We start from the raw sequence: 20,919 nt of genomic DNA, 5'->3' as shown, positions 1-20,919 counted from the left end.
TTTATTGCAGTTTGAAATTTGCTTATGTCTTAGGTTTCCCTTTTCCCTCTGGCAGGCCATTACCATGGTGTCCAGGCTGACCCTAATTTTCTGAACTCCACTGGTCTTTCTGCCTCAGCTCCCTAATAGTGGGGACTGAAGGAGGGCCCATAAACCCAGCTGCCCTCTTGGGTCTTCAGGATATCAAGGTGGCCAATGTCCTCAAGAGTGGGGGCAGGGAGGAGTGAAAAAGGTTTGTGAAGGAGGAATCTTGGTTTTTGAGACAGGGTCTTGTTGACTTATGCAGCCAACCCTGGCCTTGGGCTGTGGGTCCCTCCTACCTCAGCCTCCTGAATGCTGGGATCACACCCAGCTGAAAAACTATTTTATCTGTGGCCATGTTGGTTGTGATGAAAAGGAAATTATTCCTACATTTCTCTAAAAATTGAGCCTTACCACCTTATCCAAATGCAGAATTTTCTGTTACCATTACATTACAGCCACATGCTTCAAAGTACGCTGTTCTTTGCAAAAAATTTGAAATGTTTTTATTTTTAATTCCTATGCCATTTTTTACTTTTTCAGCCACTTTTGGGACTGCAGCTTTTCCCGTCCTACAGGCTCCATTTAATTTCTCTAATTCTGGGTTTTAAATGCTATCTCCTCTATTTAAGGTAGCAATTACATTTCTTGGAGTGGGCTTTTCCCTTTGCAAATCCATCTCCCAGAAGTTGGACTCTTGCCGTGTCTTACAACCGGGTCAGCAGATCATGTGCAGTTCACTGTCCTTCTCCCCTCCCCCTCCTTTCTTAGGGAAATCTGGTCTGCTGTTGTGGTCTGATACAGATACAGTTCCGTGTGTGTGTGTGTGTGTGTGTGTGTGTGTGTGTGTGTGTGTGTGTGTGATGTGTGTGATGTGTGTGTGTGTGATGTGTATATATGATGTTTGTGTGTGAGATGTGTGCGTGTGATGTGTGTGAATATGGTATGTGTGTGTATATGATATGTGTGTATATAGTATGTGTGATGTGTGTATATGGTGTGTGTGTGAGATGTTCATGTATATGGTATAGTGTGATGTGTGTGATGTGTGTGATGTGTGTGATGTGTGTGATGTGTGTGATGTGCGTGATGTGCGTGATGTGCATGATGTGCGTGATGTGCGTGATGGAGTGTGTGATGTGCGTGATGTGCGTGATGTGCGTGATGTGCGTGATGTGTGTGATGTGCGTGATGTGCATGATGTGCGTGATGTGCGTGATGTGCATGATGTGCGTGATGTGTGTGATTGAGTGTGTGATGTGCGTGATGTGCGTGATGTGCGTGATTGAGTGTGTGATGTGCGTGATGTGCGTGATGTGCGTGATGTGCGTGATGTGTGTGATTGAGTGTGTGATGTGCGTGATGTGCGTGATGTGCGTGATGTGCGTGATGTGTGTGATTGAGTGTGTGATGTGCGTGATGTGTGTGATGTGCGTGATGTGCGTGATGTGCGTGATGTGCGTGATGTGTGTGATTGAGTGTGTAGTGTGCGTGATGTGCGTGATGTGCGTGATGTGCGTGATGTGTGTGATTGAGTGTGTGATGTGCGTGATGTGCGTGATGTGCGTGATTGAGTGTGTGATGTGTGTGATGTGCGTGATGTGCGTGATGTGTGTGATTGAGTGTGTGATGTGCGTGATGTGCGTGATGTGCGTGATGTGCGTGATTGAGTGCGTGATGTGCGTGATGTGCGTGATGTGCGTGATGTGCGTGATTGAGTGTGTGATGTGCGTGATGTGCGTGATGTGCGTGATGTGTGTGATGTGCGTGATGTGTGTGATTGAGTGTGTGATGTGCGTGATGTGTGTGATGTGCGTGATGTGCGTGATGTGCGTGATGTGCGTGATGTGCGTGATGTGTGTGATGTGCGTGGTGTGTGATGTGCGTGATGTGCGTGATGTGTGTGATGTGTGATGTGTGTGATGTGTGTGATGTGCGTGATGTGTGTGATTGAGTGTGTGATGTGCGTGATGTGTGTGATGTGTGTGATGTGCGTGATGTGCGTGATGTGCGTGATGTGATGTGCGTGATGTGCGTGATGTGCGTGATGTGTGTGATGTGCGTGATGTGCGTGATGTGCGTGATGTGCGTGATGTGCGTGATGTGCGTGATGTGCGTGATGTGCGTGATGTGCGTGATGTGCGTGATGTGCGTGATGTGCGTGATGTGTGTGATTGAGTGTGTGATGTGTGTGATGTGCGTGATGTGCGTGATGTGTGTGATGTGTGTGATGTGCGTGATGTGCGTGATGTGTGTGATGTGCGTGATGTGCGTGATGTGCGTGATGTGCGTGATGTGTGTGATGTGCGTGATGTGCGTGATGTGTGTGATGTGCGTGATGTGCGTGATGTGCGTGATGTGCGTGATGTGTGTGATGTGTGATGTGTGTGATGTGTGTGATTGAGTGTGTGATGTGTGATGTGTGTGATGTGTGTGATTGAGTGTGTGATGTGTATATGGTGTGGTGGTGTATGTGTATATAGTATGGCTAACACTGCGTGCACACACAGTCATGTGTGCACAAGCATGTGCACGTCACGGTGCGCATGTGGAGGTCAGAGAGTGGTTTCAGCTCAGTCCTTGCCTTGTTTTCTGAGTCAGGGCCTGTTGTTCACTGTGCTGCAGGCTGGGCCCTTGAGCTCTGTTGTTATGAGAAATGAAAATCCCGCCGGCCACGGTGGCGCACGCCTTTAATCCCAGCACTTGGGAGGCAGAGGCAGGCGGATCACTGTGAGTTTGAAGCCAGCCTGGTCTACAAAGCCAGTCCAGGACAGCCAAGACTACACAAAGAAACCCTGTCTTGAAAAACAAAAACAAAAGAAAAAAAGAAAATCCCAAACATTCAATTGTACTAATGAAGACTCAGGAGCTAGAGGCTGGGGTGAAAACCTGCTAGCTAAGAGAGGCAGAGAAAATGTCCAGCTGATCTTCCTACTCAGCCCTTAAGGAAAAGGGCAAAAACTAACAGCCAAAAAGTCAAAAGCCCAAGGCCAAAAGCTTGCTAGCTCAGCTGACAGCTCAGGAGGAAAAAAAAAGCTAAAAGCCAAAAACTCCTTTTTCTTCTCCATGATGTCTTAAATTTCCTTCTTTCAGATACCCTCTTTTCTATTTAATTCCTGTCAGCTGGTTTCTTGCTCCATCTCTTGATCTAGGGTTAACTTTATTAAGGCCTGTGTATAGAAAGCTCTTGGATTAAAGGTGTGCATTAGGGGGTCTGGAGAGATAGCTCAGAGGTTAAGGGCCACTGACTGCTTCTCCAGAGGTCCTGAGTTCAATCCCCAGCAAACACATGGTGTCTCACAACCATCTATAATGTGATCTGATGCCTTCTTCTGGTCTGCAGGTGTATGTGCAGCCAGAGCATTGTATACATAATAATAAATAAATCTTAAAAAAAAAAAAAAAAGGTGTGTGGTAAGGCTGAGTAAACCACCTGTTTACTCTTGGATCAAAGATATGTGTTAGGAGCCGGGTGGTGGTGGCACATGCCTTAAATCCCAGCACTTAGGAGGCAGAGACAAGGGGATCTCTGTGAGTCTGAGGCCAGCCTGGTCTACAGAGTGAGTCCAGGATAGCCAAGTCTACACAGAGAAACCCTGTCTCAAAAAACAAAAAAAAAAAAAAAAAAAAAACCAAAAAAAAAAGGGTGTGTTACGGCTGAACCACACCAAACAAGAAACAGGTTTTGCAGTTCACAGTCTCAGGGGTCACAATGGACCAAATATCTTGCTACTGAGTTCCCCAGGATTTTCCTATCTCTGCATCCCTTCTCACCCTGGGCAACCGGCCACATCTGGCTTTAACCAGATGTTCTTGGTCTCTACACTCCTGTTCTCACACTTGCAGGACAACACTTTATCCACTCAGTCATCTCCCCAGCTCTGAAACACTTTCTCCAAGGCCTGTGGAAGCCCGGAAACAGATCCTGTACCTGCCTTTATGTGTCCTGAGTCACCCAGGGTAAGCGGGAAATGTCACGCCCCTTTAACGCTAACTTTTCCCGAGCTGCCATTTGGGTATTTTGAGTCTTGCTCTGTAGCCTGACTGGTCTCACATGGCAATCCTTCAGCCTTGGCCTCTGAGTCCTGATATTGTAGATGTGAGCTACCAGACCCAATCTAGGGCCTCACACATCTCGGGAAATCGCTGAACCAATGGGCTGTATCTACATCACTTTCTCCACCTGTGGCTCTTTTTCACTGGCTCCATGAGACTTGCTGGGGTTCTGACTGTGCTGCTCACACACGAGGACCGCAGGAGGCAGATCTGGCTCCTCATGACACAGCGCCTTCCCTTGCTCCACCACTGGGTCCTTCTGCTGTTGATTCTTTTTTAAGATCCGGTACTTTTGGGGAGCGTGGCTCATTGCAGACACCCAAACACCAGGCAGCGGCGTTTGAGGTGCTGGATGTCAGTGCCAACGCTGGCGTCAGGGTGACTCGCCCATCTCCAGCAGAACCTTACTGGCATTACCAGCTTCTTCTCGGTATCCTTCATCAGGTGGTAGAGAGACACAGGGTCCCAGAAGCGGGTCGCCACAGATGGCCTCCAGACCCATGCCTGGCTTCTGATGCCAGCAGCTCTGCCCCCAGCAAGTGGCAGAAGAATCCATGATGTCATCTGATGCAAGGAATGAGGCTTGGAGCAGCAGTCCCTCACAGCAGTCCCCAGCCAGGGCCAGCTGGGGCCATCCCCCTCCTCCGCTCTGCCAGCTGCTGCAGAATATTTGATCCCACTCTGAGATTGTCAACTGTAAAAACCTGTCAGGTCAAGAGGCCAAGCAAACCAGCTGACAGGGATTAAAGAGGAGGCGGGACTTCGAGTTGAGGGGTATTTAGGACAGCATGGATAAGGGGCTTTTGAGCTTTGAGCTAGCAAGCTCTTTGGCTTTCAGGTTTTTGTTCTTGCTTCTGTTTTTGGCCCTTTCTGCCTGAGCTGTCAGCTGTGACAGCAGGCTTTTGGCTTTGAGCTTTTTGATTTTTTCCTTCTGGGACATGAGCTGAGTAGGAAGGTCAGCTGGGTGCTTTCTCTGCCTCTCTGAGCTGGCAGGTCTTCACCCCAGCATCTGCCTCCTGAGTCTTCATTGGTAAAATCGATTGAGATTTTTAGGTTTTTTTGTTTTTGTTTTTCTTTTTGTTTTTCGAGACAGGGTTTCTATGTAGCCCTGGCTGTCCTGGACTCACTTTGTAGACCAGGCTGGCCTTGAACTCAGAGAGATCTGCCTGTCTCTGCCACCCCAGTGCTTGGATTAAAGTTGTGCACCACTACGCTCGGCTGACACTCAGCTCTTTATAGAACAACACTGGGTTTGCATAAGACCAATGCACACACTTTAGATCACCTGTAGGTGATGATGTTTTTTTTAAAGGCAATGTCTTATTATGTAGCCCAGGCTAGCCTTGAACCCACACATAGCCTCTTGGCTCAACTTTTGTTTTTGTTTTTTGAGACAGGGTTTCTCTGTGTAGCCTTGGCTGCCCTAGACTCACTTTGTAGACCAGGCTGGCCTCGAACTCACAGAGATCTGCCTGCCTCTGCCTCCCGAGTGCTGGGATTAAAGGTGTGGGCCATAGCGCGCAGCGATTGGCTCCTGCTGAGTGTACAGGGGTGCATCATGACCAGTGTTTGGGTTATATAGAATACAGACCGCTAATAGATCTGTTTCATCTAGGAGATGACAAGAGGAAGCATTCTGTTTATTTAGTACAAATGCAATTTTTTTTCAAATGTTTGATCTGTGGTTGCTGAGCCATGGATCCACAATACAGAACCATAAATAGCAGTTAGAAACAGATTAGACGTTGCAGCTTTAAAGTGTTGGCTCTGCTATAACCCATACTGCCTCGTTATGAGCGGAGAACGTTACGTTTCAGTGTCTTGGCATCTATTAGCCAGTGCACGGGCTTCCACAGCCCGATGTTTCTTGGAAGAAAACTAGCACCGTTGGGCTCATGCATTCTTTATTCATTTCACAAATACAGGAAAATCTATAATCATCTATCAAAATTATACCTTCCCAAGAGTTTGAAAGGTATTTATTTAAAAAGTTGTATTCACAGTCTGTTATGTACAAAGTAGTACCCATAGTTGCAGAAGCCAGGCAGTGCCCGTGTGAGAGCAAATGACTCCTCGGAAACCCTCACCCTGGCACTTGGCACTCTGCAGCTGCCTTCAGCAAGTACTCATTTGAGTAGAAGTGCTTTCAGGGAAACCCTGCCTGCTACATAGACACATGCTAGCACCACATTGCAGGGCCTGTGGGGGGCTCCTGCATCCAACAAGAGGCATACTGCTACCCCACACTCCAGGAAAATGGCTTTGACATTCAAGAAAGGGTTCATTTCAGCACCAAGGTAATATGCAGATTGGGGTTTTCTATCAGCTGAGGAGACTGATGAAGGCAGAAGACCCTGAGACGGGACAGCCTGTGGCCATCTAGCTATGAAGAACTTAAACCCCATGCTTTTTTTTGTTTTTGTTTTTGTTTTGGTTTTGGTTTTTCGAGACAGGGTTTCTCTGTGTAGCCTTGGCCATGCTGGACTCACTTTGTAGACCAGGCTGGCCTCGAACTCACAGCGATCCGCCTGCCTCTGCCTCCTGAGTGCTGGGATTAAAGGCGTGCGCCACCACGCCCGGCTCCCATGCTGTTTTGAACTGTCCTTGTTTGGAGAAATCTAAACATAGGAGAAGACCCAGGATTGCTTTTAGACTCTAATGTAGCATCAAGATATGGCACCGTTCCATCCCAAGGGTGAAAGCGAATGTCCAATTTCCAGGCTGTCTTCAAACTAGCACTAAAGACCCACTGAGAGTAACAAGAGATGGTCAGGCGTTCTGCACAGACCATACAAAAACTCATTTAAGGTGGGGGGGAGGGGGGCAAACGACACGATGACTCGCTGAAAGGATGTCTAAAAGGATGCGTTTCTGAAGGAAGTCACCTTCTAACACTCATTGTGTAAGTCTCCAAGGAGTCAAGATGTGTGGGGTCATGCGTACAGCCCAGATTTGATGCCAGCACAAGAGGAGCTGGACACAACGGTTCATGTGGGAGGGGGAAGCACGGAGTTCAAGATCGTCTTCAGTTACACAGTGAGTCTGAGGACAGCCAGGGGTTTTCTTTTAGAAAGGGGAAGAGGAAAGAATAGGAAAAGGAAGGGAAATGGGGGGGGGGGGGGAAGGGAGGGAGAATGGATGGAGAGAGGGCAAGCAGTGCTCCAGCACCATGCCAAGCATACAGGAGACAGAACAAAGCCCTCAGTTTCTCAGCTTTCCTTGCAGAGTTAGATCACAAAGCCTGGCTCCAGGGGTCAGAGATGGACTTCCCTTAGAAGCCTGACCTTGGAAGACCTCATTTGGCAGTTTAATGTCAATTGCACAGTCAACAAATTAGGGTCAAGAATATACATCAGGCTGGCGAGATGGCTCAGTGGGTGAAAGAGCCTCCAACCCTGAGGATCTAAGTTCAATTCCTGGAACCCACAGGGTGGGAGGACAGAACCAACTGCTGTTAACTGTACTCTGACCTCATGACCAGGTACGAGCTTTGTGCCTACACACAAAGTAATCATACATACACATGTCTAAAACTCAGCATGATGGCCCATGTCTGTGATCCCGAGCAGTTACAGGTGAAGGCGGCAGGAGGATCCTGCTACATGGGAGGGCCTATCACACACACACAATGAAGACCAGAGACAGAACACACACCATTCACGTGGACACCTCTCACAAAAGCACACTAAACTTTCGAGTCATGTGGACACCTTTCACAAAAGCACACTAAACTTTCGAGTCATGTGGACACCTCTCACAAAAGCACACTAAACTTTCGAGCGAAGTTTAAAAGTAAAGCCGCGACCTTGGTTCCTTCTGTGATGAAGTCAACAGATTGCTTTTGGCTGCTATCCTTTGCTCTTGGAGAAATTTAGTCGTTGAGAGTGAATGCTGTGCCCCTAGGAGCTCTCTACCACAGCAGGATCAAAAACAGGAAGGAGAGCCTCTCCTCCCCGCCAACTCCTACAGCCCACAGGTAAACACTTCCGCTGTCCTTTCCACTGTCTCTGCACTAAGAGGGTTGAGGTCAGCGGCTTCATCCCAGGTGCTGCCTAGCTCGTGGCCACCTCTCTCCTGGACTTAGACACCTGCACACACATACACAGCCTGTACTCTCTTGTCACGAAACACAGGACACTTAGGACCCTTACGTTAACTGCTCTAGCTGAGAGCAGAAAAGGTGCTTTGAATCAAAACTTCCAATCTGCTGTCTGGGTGAGGGCAAGGTCTTGGGGAAAAAAAAGCTGGTGAGGTGGCTGGGTAGGTCAGAGGTCCTTGCCTACAATTGTACCTGGTGACCTGAGTTTGGTTCTCTGTGGAGAGAGGTGACACCACAGGGCTGTCCTCTGATCTCCACATGTGGGCTGTGGCATGTGTACCCACACATATGCACGATAATAAAAACAATAGAACCTTCCACCACAAGCCTCCTCTTCCCTTGTGTGGCTCTTACTCTCCCTGCTCTTTTCATCAGCTTGAGATGAGCCTGTTTGAGTTTATATTCTTTAAATATAGTCTGGGAACTGAACCGAGAGCCTTGAGGATGTGGGGTGCACCATGCTCTACCAAAGAGCTATACCCTCAGCTCTTGTTTGCTTGTTTTGTATGGCCTGGTTCCTCAGGAGCCGTCCACCTTGCTCTTTGACACAGGACCTTTCGCACTGCTAGCATGCCCAAAGCCCTAGGTTTAATCAAGAGTAACACACACACACACACACACCCCAATACTATTGTATTACCCAAAATAAGCTTTCAAAACTCTATAAAGAGAATCTCGTGCTCGCTTCGGCAGCACATATACTAAAATTGGAACGATACAGAGAAGATTAGCATGGCCTCTGCGCAAGGATGACACGCAAATTCGTGAAGCGTTCCATATTTTTAAACATGGGAGAATAGCAAAGTAGAAGGATCCAGAGGGTCCTAGAAACCTACAAGTAGAACATTATGATAGGCAGATTTGGGCCCAGGGGTCCTGCTCAAACTAAGGCACCAGCCAAGGACAAAACAGGCAGTAAACTTTAAACCCCTACCCAGATCCAATGGGCAGAACATTCTCCACAGTTGAGTGGAGAGTGGGGTATGACTTTCTCACATACTCTGGTGCCTCATATTTGACCACGTCCCCTGGAGGGGGAGACCTGGTGGCACTCAGAGGAAGGATAGCAGGCTACCGAGAAGAGACTTGATACCCTATGAGCATATACAGGGGGATGAGGTCCCCCTCAGGAACAGTCATAGGGGAGGGGAATAAGGGGAAAATGGGAGGGAGGGAAGAATGGGAGGATACAAGGAATGGGATAACCATTGAGATGTAACAAGAATAAATTAATAAAAATAAAAATTTAAAAAAAAAGAGAATCTCAAACTGGTTCATAGGATAGGCTGGGAGGGAGAGCCAGCAAGCAGGCCTTTCTTGAGCCACATTAGTTTCTCAGTTTTCAGCTGATCTGGCTGAGGCGGCTGCCCCAAGCACACTGGACTACTGCTCAGTCTGTGCACTCTGCCTAAGCGACCCACAGCATGGAGCTTAGCTCTAAACTCAGCAGCACGGCCACTGCCCACTTCACACATGATGCATGGTGAGGGAAGAGGCATTCCAGAAGCCACAAAGCTAAGATTCCTGAGAAAGCACAGCCTCGTCCTTTACGCCTGCTGTGCGGTTAGTCACTCTGCCCCTGCCCCGCGGCTGTGGGAGGCCCCTGTTCTTTCATCTTGGCAGCTGGTTTAGTCCTGACATCAGGTTCTCCCACAGCTAAGAAACAGTTTTTCTCCAAACTCTTGTATTTTCACTGACACAACTGGTTCATAAACTGACAAACTATATTAGCATTGGGTACTAACTCCGATCTGTGGCTTTGTTTTTTTTCCCAATGCTGGGGATTGAAGAAAGGGCTTTGCTAGACAAACACTCTACCACTGAGCTCTATCCCAGCCCCAGCTTAAATTCTGACCCTGCCAGTGGGTTGCAGTAACAAAAGAAAAACCAGGACAGAAAGTGTGTCACCAGCCACTTATCACTTTAATTCTTTGGGCACACATCCTCTTTGCCACCGAAGGAGCTATGACAGCAAGGCTGACAGCACTGATTCGACACATTATTTGCATCATATGAGGGAAACCCTGGGTTATCAGGGTCACTGGCTACCTCCCAGAGCTGCCTTGTCTGCTGTCAAAGAGAACTACCATGGGACAAGGGAGAGGTGGGGAGAGGAAGCACAGGGCAAAGTAAGCTTGCAAGTGTGTCTAAAAACGAGGAATTTGTGCAAAATCCACAATCTGCTTCAGGATGACAGGGGACGGGTGAGTTTATGTAATTTCCACAAGTTATAGACATTGGAGCCTGAGGTCGCACCTCTCAGGGTAGAGCGACCCCACGCGTCCAGACTGGCCTTGGGAGAAATGGGACCACAGACAACTATCAGCGCTCAAGAACAAAAATGGCCAAAGCCACGATGTGACAGGAGGGTTGGTGTGGGGTGGTGTCCTTATTTGAAACTTACAGGTGGGAGGCAAAAGAGCGTGAGGGCAAGGCCCGGGCCCAGTGCCTCACCTTCACGGACCCTCCTGACCATGCAGGATTGAGCTAGTACATGTTTTATTCCTGATGTGGCGTGAACGATGGCAGTTCTGTTTGGTTCTTATCACTTCATTTAACCTCTTCAGAGTTCCCAGCATAGGTGAAGTCTCTGTGCCGAGTCAAACTGCTACTGGCAGTGCACAGCAACTTCTTGGCCCAGCACGTTTCCTTGTCCTTGTCCTTGTCCCTTAAGTCTGGTAGTTTGCACTGAGGGACATTGCCGATGCAATGATGAATGTTGGAAAGCATTTTCTGTAGACATTTCCTTCCGAAGTCCAACAGTGCAGATGGCCGGCGAGGCTCGGGAGGAAGCTGCCACAGTCCAGCAGGAGTCTCGACTTTGTTAGCTGAGGACACAGGAAGATCATCTACGTCCTCCTCAGGGTTTTTTGTTTTTTGTTTTTATAATCAACGGAGGAATATCCACGGGTTCTAACTGCAGAAATGCTAGATATAAAACTGATGGAACGCAAGTTGGTCCATAAAGGGCTGCACAAGATAATCTGTGGCAAAGTAGAAAACAAGCCCAAAGGTGATGGAGATGGGGAGAGCTGGCAATGCTTTCTTGAAAATGGCGAGGAGCAGTAAGGTAAGGCACAGACCCTGTGGAGACAGAGGCATGCTCAGACTGTCAGCACGTCACACAGCTACAAGCGCTAGGGTCAGGAATACTCTTCTTGAGGCTCATGTTTACAACAACATTTCATGAAATCTAGTCATGATTTAAAAAAAAAGAAGCTTCTGGAACTGGGCCTGATGGCAACATACCAGCTACTCAGGAGGCTGAGGCAGGATTACCTGAGCCTGGACAATGCAGTAAAAGTGGGCTCAAGAGACAGGGTGGTGAGAGGGGACAGACGATGGAGCCCAGGGCCCGGTGCATGCTGAGTGTGATCCTCTACAAAAATGTAGTTGCTGCTTTTTTTGTTCATTTATATACGCAGCCCAGACTGGCCTCAAACTCTACATCCTCCTGTCTCCACATAAGTGTGCACCGATGCCTGGATTAAACAGGAAAAAAAAATTTTTTTTGAGACCATCTCATATAACCCAGGCTGGCCTCAAATCTTCCATATAGCTACGGATGACCTTGAACTTGTGGTCCTTCTCCCATTATCTCCATAGTGCGTGTTTGTGCCACTGTGTCTGTTTTATGTGGCTGCGGATTGAATGCGAGGCTTTGTACATGCCAGGCAGGCACTCTAGCAACTGAACTGTATACCCCAACTCCAAGCAGTAAGAATATTTCACATGCTACTATTTTTTTTGGCTGGTTTTTTTTTGTTTTTTTGAGACAGGGTTTCTTTGTGTAGCTTGGTTGGTCTGGACTCTCTTTGTAGACCAGGCTGGCCTCAAACTGACAATGATCCATCTGCCTCTGCCTCCCCAGTGCTGAGATTAAAGGTGTGCACCACCACATCTGGCCTAATATGCTACTATTAAGTCAGGTTTTTGGTTTTGAGACAGGATCTCACTATGTAGCCTCGAATTTAACCAGGCTGGCCTTGACCTCAGAGATCCACTTACCTTTGCCTGCAGAATACCAGGATTAAAATGTGAACACCAACACATTTAGCTTTCTAAGTCAGTTTTGAAAGACACAGGTATAAGCAAGATAGGACTATGCACTGGGCTAGCCTCTCTCACTCCACACCTGCGGTCCTGAAGCAACCCTGCTGCAGGCTGCGCATCAGATGTGAAACCCCTGAACCCTCTATGACTCCACTCATAGACCAGCAGAGTCCTTCTTGAGTCCCGTGCTGCTGGCCTCCCAAAGTCCATCTGTCTGTCCTTACTTCCTGTCTTTATGTTTTTAAAAAAAATGTATGAGTGCTCTATCTGCATGTCCACCTGCACACTAGAAGAGGGCATTAAGAGGGTATAGATGGTTGTGAGCCACCATGTGCTTGCTGGGAATTGAACCCAGGACCCCTGGAAGACAGACAGTGCTCTTAACCACTGAGCCATCTCTCCAGGCCCTATTTTGTTATTTTTTGAGAGGGTTTCTCTGTGTAGCCTTGGCTGTCCTGGACTCACTTTGTAGACCAGGCTGGCCTCAAACTCACAGTGATCTGCCTGTCACTGCCTCCTGAGTGCTGGGATTAAAGGTGTGCGCCACCACCTGGCTCAAAGTAGTTTTTAATCACAATCTTCTGGCGAACTTTTAAGACCCACTCAAAACTAATTAATGATGCTATCTCAGGGTAGGACAAAGATGAGCACAGGACTGAGACCAAGAGCTAGTGTGGGAAGAGGGCACAGCAGGCACACGATGCTCCAGGCCATTTAGACTTAGCAATACACTTCCTCACAGATAAGACACAGCTAGCGGGAAGCATCAGGTGACTTGACTGTGTGGCCAGAGTGGAGAGCTACTTGGGCAGGGTCTAATCACCTTGGTTTCAAAAAGCTTCTCAAGGGAGTGGAATTCTTAGCCTACCTGGAGTCAAAAGGAAATTGTGAGGATCGGAAGATAGCTTGGCAAGCAAAAGCACTTGCCACCCAAGCCTGACGACTCGATCCTCAGGTAAAAAGCTGGAGGCAGTGAGCGCTCACCTGTAATCCTCACGTCTCTATGGAGATGTGGGAAGTGGAGACAGCAGAACAGGTGGGAAGCTGGCTTGGCATGCATGGCTCAGCGGCAAAAACAAGAGAGGCCCTGCCTCAGGTGGAAGGGAAGACTCAGCTCCCAAAGAGTTGTTCTCTGTCACACGCTTGCCACCGTGTGTGAACACAAGAGAACTACTACACAGGTGTGCAGAAGCAGTGCTCTGACCTATTTTGCTAGTACATACTTACGATTAATATGGCTACAAAGCAGGCTATGGTTGTGTTCCAGTCTCCACTGGCGGTTGCTGAGGCCTTACCAACCAGAACACTGTAGAAAATGAAATCTCCCAATCCAAGCTTTACTCCCCCTAAAAAAAGAAAGATGAAAGATGTAAGGAAGTCTGTCATTCTTTCCTATGCTTTTTTTTTTTTAGACAGGGTCTTGTTATATAGCCCAGGCTGGCCTTGAACTTGTGAACCTCCTGCCTCATCCACTCAGACCCCAGGACTCCTGTGCCACCACACCCGCTGCTGTGATTTCATAATTCATGCATGGTGGCATGAGCCCTGAGCTGAGCTCCTCAGCAGGCTGAGTAGGAGTATGGCTTAAGACTAGGAGTTTGAGGCCTGCCTGGACAACTCGGTGAGATTCTGCCTAAAATAACCAAAGCCAAATGAATGAAAAACACAGTCCCATACTGAATGAGAGGTCAATAAATGATAGATACAATTCAGGCCTCAGAAAGATTTTTTTCTTTATCTTCTGCGAGTCTGTATAACTCTGAAGTCTCAGGAGATGCTGCCGTTCATCTCAATACCACAGAAGGTTAACTAACGACAACATGTCTGACTTCTCTCAATACCTAGCTTACACCCAGAACTTACCACTGAACTGTTACAGGGCCTTGTATGCAGCCTGACTGAGGTCCAACTTGTGAAATCCTCCGTAAGGTGTGAAAGCTCAGAGTAAATACTTGTCATCACAATCCACACCAGAGGCCAGTGAGGCACCCAGTGTCACTGCCCCTGTCGAAACTGGCAGTAACCACAAGGTGATTTTCTTTTCTTCCTTTCTTTCTTTCTTAAATTTTTTTTGAGACAGGGTCTTATCTTACTATGTAGCTCTGGCTGGTCTGGAACTCAGAGACCCACATGCCTCTGCCTCCCAAGTGCTGGGATTAAAGTCGCCACCATTTTGGTTTTGTTCCCTCATTTTCTATTTCTATGAATTTGCCTTTCCTGGAGTTTCATATACATAATCATATAATATGATGCCTTTAGTGACTGATTACATTCCGACCTTTAGAAAGTTGTCTTGGAGTCAGGCGTGGTGGCGCACCCCTTTAATCCCAGAACTCAGGAGGCAGAGGCAGGCAGATCGATGTGAGTTCAAGGCCAACCTGGTCTACAGAGGGAGTCCAGGACAGCCAAGGCTACACAGAAAAACCCTGTCTTGAAAAACCAAAATAAAATAAAATAAAAAAAAATTTAAATGAAAGTTGTCTTGGAGCCGGGGAGACGGCTCAGTGGGTAAAGTGCTTGCAGTGCAAGCATGGGGACTTGAGTTTTGATCTCCAGCACCCCTGGAAGCTGGACATAGTGCACATCTGTAATCCTAGCACCGGAGACTGTACAGCTGTAATCCCAGCACTAGACACAGTGCACATCTGTAATCCTAGCACTGGACATAGTGTACATCTGTAACCCCAGCACTGGACACTGTGCACATCTGTAACCTCAGCACTGGACATAGCACACATCTGTAACCCCAGCACTGGACATAGTGCACATCTGTAACCCCAGCACTGGACATAGTGCACATCTGTAACCCCAGCACTGGACATAGTGCACATCTGTAACCCCAGCACTGGACATAGTGCACATCTGTAACCCCAGCACTGGACATAGTGCACATCTGTAACCCCAGCACTGGACATAGTGCACATCTGTAACCCCAGCACTGGTCATAGTGCACATCTGTAACCCCAGCACTGGACATAGTACACATCTGTAATCCCAGCACTAGGGGAGTGGATGAGGGAAAAGACAGAGACAGATGGATCCCAGGAGCATGTTTACCAGCCAGCCCAGTCACCATGGCCAGCTAGCTCCTGATTCAATGAGGGACTCTGTCATCATCATCATCATCACCACCACCACCATCACAACAACAACAACAACAACAACAACAACAACAACACTGCAGCTACCAAAAAAAATCAGCAGCTGAGAAGTTTGCTGCTGCATAAAGTACTGAAATCTGTTTCATCTACAGAGGAAACAGAGACAGCCTATCTTAATAAAAACCTAATCAAAGATGCAGTGAGAGACAAACGGTGATTGACAAACAAGAAAGACACCTAACACTGACCTCGAGGCTTCATTATCACTCACCTAGGCGAACATATCTGCACACACATAATGCATACCCTCCCATACAAACACGCAAGAAAAGTTCTGGAAGCTATAATATGTGTGTGCCCTTTAGAAACAGAACTCTAGAGTAAACAGACTTTGTCAGCAGCTTTATCTGCTTACACTCTTAATTCACCATACTCTCTCTCTCCTTTGTGTGTATGTATTAAAAGACGGGGAGCTGGGGGTGTGTGCTATGTGTGTGCACGGTGTACAGAGGCCAAAGGTTGATACCCAGTGTCTTCTTCAATCATTCTTTATCTTAGTTTTGGAGACAAGGTTTCAGCTGGAGCTTGGAATGGACTCAGTTAGACTGGCTGGCTGGTCAGCAAGCCCCAGGGACTGTCCTGCCTCTACCTCCCCAGCACTGGAGTTACATGTGTATAAGGCTGTGCTGACCTTGTTTTGTTTTTTAAAAGATGTATCTATTTATTTATTTGTTTGTTTGTTTGTTTGTTTAATATATATGAGTGCTCTATCTGCACATACACCCGCAGGTCAGAAGAGGGCACCAGATCTCACTATAGATGGCTGTGAGCCACCATGTAGTTGCTGGGAATTGAACTCAGGACCTCTGGAAAAGCAGACAGTGTTCTTAACCGGTGAGCCATCTCTCCAACCCTTGTTTTGTTTTTTTTAATGTGAATGTTGAAGACTAAACTTAGGCCCTCATACTTGTGTGGCAAACCCCTGAATAAGCTATTTTCCCAGAAGAACTCAATGTACTCTCAAGAGATGAAATTTAAAGAAAGCCATGGCATGGCACCCGGGTGTGGTAGTGCCTGCCTATAGTCTCAGCGCTAAGGGAGGGAAGACAGATCTTTGTGAGTTCAAGGCCAGCCCAGCCTACAAAGTAAGTCCAGGCCAGCCAAGGCTATACAGAGAAACCCTGTCTCAAAAATCCAGTAAGAAAAGACAGCCATGACTGCAGATGGAGAGGTGACACACATACTTTCCTCTGGGTCTTCACTAGTCAGGATGCTGCCAGAAAGCTCCTGGACAGCAGCTCTTGACTCAGGAGTGGAGCGATGAGGCCCCAGGTGGTTGTCCCTTTGGGCTTCCCATTCCTCACTGAAGCCACCATCATCGTTGCCAGTGTCACTGCTCTGTGTCTCCTGTTCCGCTCCTTTAAGAGAGAAAGAGGCAGTTAGAGCAAATACTCAGATACACTTCTTCTGTATTCCAGAGGGCAGAGCTGGTTAAGGCAAGCACAGCAATTCCACCGTTCTTTTTCTCAATATAAGTTCTACAGCTGAGGAACTATGACTTGGTGCTGTCTATGAGTGTTGACATTTCCCCATTTCCTTCCTCTTTTTAAGGAAGGAAGAAATGGCTTCTGCCTTCTTGCATGCAGTCTGGATATAATACCCAGCACTGCAACTATCAGGACCACAAAAAGACGAGGGCTGCGGACAACCAGTAACGTCAAAGATGGCAGAGCAGGAAATGGTAAAGGCCCTGCGCCCTTGTGAACACCAGCAAGAAATGTCGTCCTCAGTACTCTATCCCCGAGCTTAGGAAGCACTGGGCATACACCTAGTGGTCAGTCAGCACTGCTGAAAGAGAATCTTAACACACCAAAACTACATTCACACTTGTATAATAAACGTGCATGGCTAGTTCTACATCCATGTGACACAAGCTAAGAGTCACCAGAGAGCAGGGAACCCCAACTGAGAAAATGTCCCACATGATCAAGGTGGAACTGTAGGCAAGCCTATAGGGCATTTTCTTAATTAGTGATTGATGGGGAAGGCCTAGCCATTGTGGGTCGGGACATCTCCGAGCTGTATAAGAAAGCAGGCTGAACAAGCCAGTAAGCAACCCCCTCCACAGCCTCAGCTCAGCTCCTGCTGCTAGGTTCCCGCCCTGTTTGAGTTCCTGTCCTGTCTTGTCTCAGTGACGAACACTGCTGTGGAAGAGTAAGCCTAACAAACCCTTTCCTCCCCTTTGGTCCTGGTGTTTTTCACAGCAACAGAGACCCTGATTAAGACATACAATCTTTTTTCTTTAGCTTGATATGATACCAAAACTTGGGTCTGGTGAGATGGCTCTTCCAGAGGACTTGGGTTTGGTTACCAGTACACACATGGTGGCTGACAACCACCCATAAATCCATAGGCTCTGATGCCCTCTGCAGGTACCAGGCATGCTTGTGCACACATATACATGCAGGCAAAACACTCACACACATAAAGTTTATATATATATATACACTTTTCTTTTAAATCAGGCTTGTAGCAACCATTTCCACATCCTCTCCTGTCCTCGGTCTGTTACAGGTCAAGTGTCATCTTGTTCTGCTGCTTCACGCTCTGTAGAACTGAGACCTGCCAGCTTTAAGCCACAGAGCTGAGTTCCCAGCACCACGTATCCTCTTGCCACGCCCCAGATGCAGGTCTCTTGGCTCTGTAACCTACACAGCAACTCAACCAAGGCCCACTGTTCTCTTTGAAATTTCAATGTTTTTCTTTTTCAACTTCCTAAGGTTTCTCTTTTAAAGAAGATTCCCTCTGCTTCCCTTTCACACCACACCGCCCTTCTTTGTGACACAGCTTCTGGTGGACGTTTTCCTTACTGTCTTCTGTAGTGGCCACAATCCTTGGTCGTCACCACTATCCAGCCCACTTAGATACTGCCCTTCTCAGTGTAAGCATCACCACACCTCCCATCAAATGTTTTCAGGTACCAGAGACAAAAGGCCCCACCTTCATGCCTACCCTTCTGGGGACAGGGTCTCCACACAGTTAAGCCTGGCCTTGAATCACAATCCTCTTGCCTCCACCTCGTTTTTATATATTTAGAGGGTGAGGAAGAGAGCTTAATTAAAAAAAAAAAAAAAAAAAAAAAAAAAACATATCTTAAAACAACAACAACAAAAAGCAAACAAACAAAAAACCCCAAACCACATCAATGGCAGCATCTTGGCCCAGTGTGGACAGGTGGCTTGGGGACTTCCAGCTCCTTGAGTGGCCCTATGTGCCTGTACTGGGGATGGCCAGTTTCCCCAGGAGAGTCTCTGTGACTATCTTTCATTGTCTCACTTCCCCTACGTCCAGGGCTTCTCAAACGGCAGGCAAGTACTCTGGCCCTGCGCTCTAGCAAAGAGTGTGACCAAAAAGAAGGTTGAAATTACTGCTTTGTAACCAAATATTTATCTACAAATGGCAAAGAGCCTGTACAACTAGGACATTACAAATGAGTGTCACCTACTTTGTGTGTTATACTTGGGGTTTTTGGGTACCCTTCTTTGGGCTTCTGGGTCTCCTTCAGCCATATTCACCAACCACACCATTGTTGCTGTTGAGAAAGACAAAGCTGCAGGTGAGTTCTCAAAGCCCAGAACACTGCCCTAGCAAGCAAGAGGCCATTATTTCTCTACGGAAACCTCTGGTCTTCATGATGTCGTCTCAAGTGCTAAACAATCAGAAGTAAATGAGGATTAAAAATGTTGAACTGCAGGTTAAGAAACCAGTAGAAACCTGAATGCACTGAGGCTGGAGAGGTGGAATACGGGTTAAGAGCCATGAATGCACTACTGCTCTTTCAGAGGACCCGGGTTTGATTCCCAGCGCCCACAGGTGGCTCAGAACCATCCATAAATCCAGTTCCAGGAATCCAACGCTCTCCTGTGACTTCTGACCTTCACGGGCACGTTCAAACTGAAGGCACTGACACAGTGTGGCTCCAGCATACTTACAGGAATAGATGAGGGCTGGAAAGAGAGTCTCATTCCTCTCCTGAGCCGTCTCGACCAGCATACGAAGTGGACCTTTGGGGCACAAAACAGCCACCAAATCTAGAAACAGAGAGAGAGAGAGAGAGAGAAAAAAAAAAAAAAAAAAAAAAAAAAAAAAAAAAAAAAAAAAAAGACACCCAGTAAAATATACGGACTAAAATGTGTAAATGAAAATATGCAGGGAGGACTTAACTGAGGAGACAGGCCTAATGTATTACAAAAATATGTTGGGTGACTGAAAATACCTGCAGTTAAGCAAGTAAGAGAAAAAGCAACCCAAACAGAAATAAATAGAACCCACGAAAGACCTGTGCAAATTACACTTTGGCCTTACTGCTGTGTGCTCAGTCTACTGTGTGATTACTGGGGTCTAGACACAAGTCTTTCAGCTTGAAGGAAAAAGGCAGAGACAGAAAGATACCACTATTCTAGAGCAGCTCTCTGTGACAAGCAGAAACAGGAGGGAGTTATTTTTTTTAAATGTCACCTATACATTACCCATAAACATTTATTTCAAAATATCGAACTTTTCTTTTTCTTTCTTTTTTTTTTTTTAGTTTTTCGAGACAGGGTTTTTCTGTGTAGCCCCAGCTGTCCTGGACTCGCTTTGTAGACCAGGCTGGCCTCGAACTTACAGAGATCCACCTGCTTCTGCCTCCCGAGTGCTGGGATTAAAGGTGTGCGCCACCACAGCCCGGCCCAAAATATCGAACTTTTCAAAATATCAAGAACATAGCGGAGGAGAGCAGCCTTTCTTCAAAGATGGTACAGAACAGTAGTGTGCTGTGGTAGCTCACACGCACAGCATGCGAGGCCCGCTCAACCCCAGCACCACAAAGCCAGTGTGCAGCATTAAGGAACTTGCACTAAGAGGGCAACAAATTTAAATGGTTGCTCTGTTCATGACAAAGTTTAATATTTCTTCAGTTTTCAGTCAAATAGAGTACTTCACAAATATTTCAGTGTCTGGACACATGTGGCGCTAAAAAGTGGCCTCTTTACACAATAGCAGCTCAGAGAAGAAGCAGTATGCCTAATGATGTCTGATTCTGACACCGTGTTCTTCCATGAACTACAATTTTTCTTACATTTTCTGTGTTACAGGGATCCAGAAAATAACCTCAAACATTTAAGAATACAAAGAGGTATAGTTGATATTGTAAAAGGTGACCTGACACTGACATCACTGTCACTCATGGCCTTCAAATGGTCGTGCCTCCACAGAACAGTAAGAACTGGATAGCAGTCACCCTCTCACCACTGCCATTTATATTTATATTTGTTCAAATGAGAAAAGGAAAATTTTCTGTTCTTGCAATTAATGAGATCTTCAGCTGGTTAAAGCTGCCACATCCTGTAACTATTTTGGTTTTATGACATGTTTCCCCTTATAGAATCTTGGAATGAATAGATTCAGTTATTTTTAGGGCAATTAGAAGGAATGAAAATTAATTTACTCAAAAGGTCTCAGAATACTTCCTACAAAACATCTTAAGACTTTGTAGGAAACAGAGTTGAGAGTCCTGCTGTAAACGTGGCGCACAGCTCTTCCCAACTC

At 47.0% G+C, this 20,919-nt stretch overlaps 1 protein-coding gene and 1 non-coding gene across 2 annotated transcripts in view; one reads left to right on the top strand and one right to left on the bottom strand.

Moving 5' to 3' along the window:
* Positions 1 to 8,853: 8,853 nt before the first annotated feature.
* On the top strand, positions 8,854 to 8,960 carry LOC127197691 (U6 spliceosomal RNA). The gene has a single exon (XR_007831722.1). It is a non-coding gene; the product is annotated as a U6 spliceosomal RNA (small nuclear RNA).
* Positions 8,961 to 10,831: 1,871 nt separating this feature from the next.
* The window catches only part of Psen1 (presenilin 1), a 45,613-nt gene continuing 35,525 nt past the window's right edge, over positions 10,832 to 20,919 (bottom strand). The window contains exons 7-11 of the mRNA XM_051148899.1: positions 19,323 to 19,421; positions 18,836 to 18,922; positions 16,575 to 16,748; positions 13,457 to 13,575; positions 10,832 to 11,260 (exon numbers count right to left, since the gene is read on the bottom strand). Coding sequence (XP_051004856.1) covers positions 11,105 to 11,260; positions 13,457 to 13,575; positions 16,575 to 16,748; positions 18,836 to 18,922; positions 19,323 to 19,421 — 635 coding nt within the window. The 3' untranslated portion in view covers positions 10,832 to 11,104. The remainder of the gene's footprint in view (positions 11,261 to 13,456; positions 13,576 to 16,574; positions 16,749 to 18,835; positions 18,923 to 19,322; positions 19,422 to 20,919) is intronic.

Source organism: Acomys russatus, chromosome 1 (assembly GCF_903995435.1).
Source record: "Acomys russatus chromosome 1, mAcoRus1.1, whole genome shotgun sequence".
In the NCBI taxonomy this organism is placed as follows: domain Eukaryota; kingdom Metazoa; phylum Chordata; class Mammalia; order Rodentia; family Muridae; genus Acomys; species Acomys russatus.
This window is presented reverse-complemented; position numbering and strand designations above follow the sequence as displayed.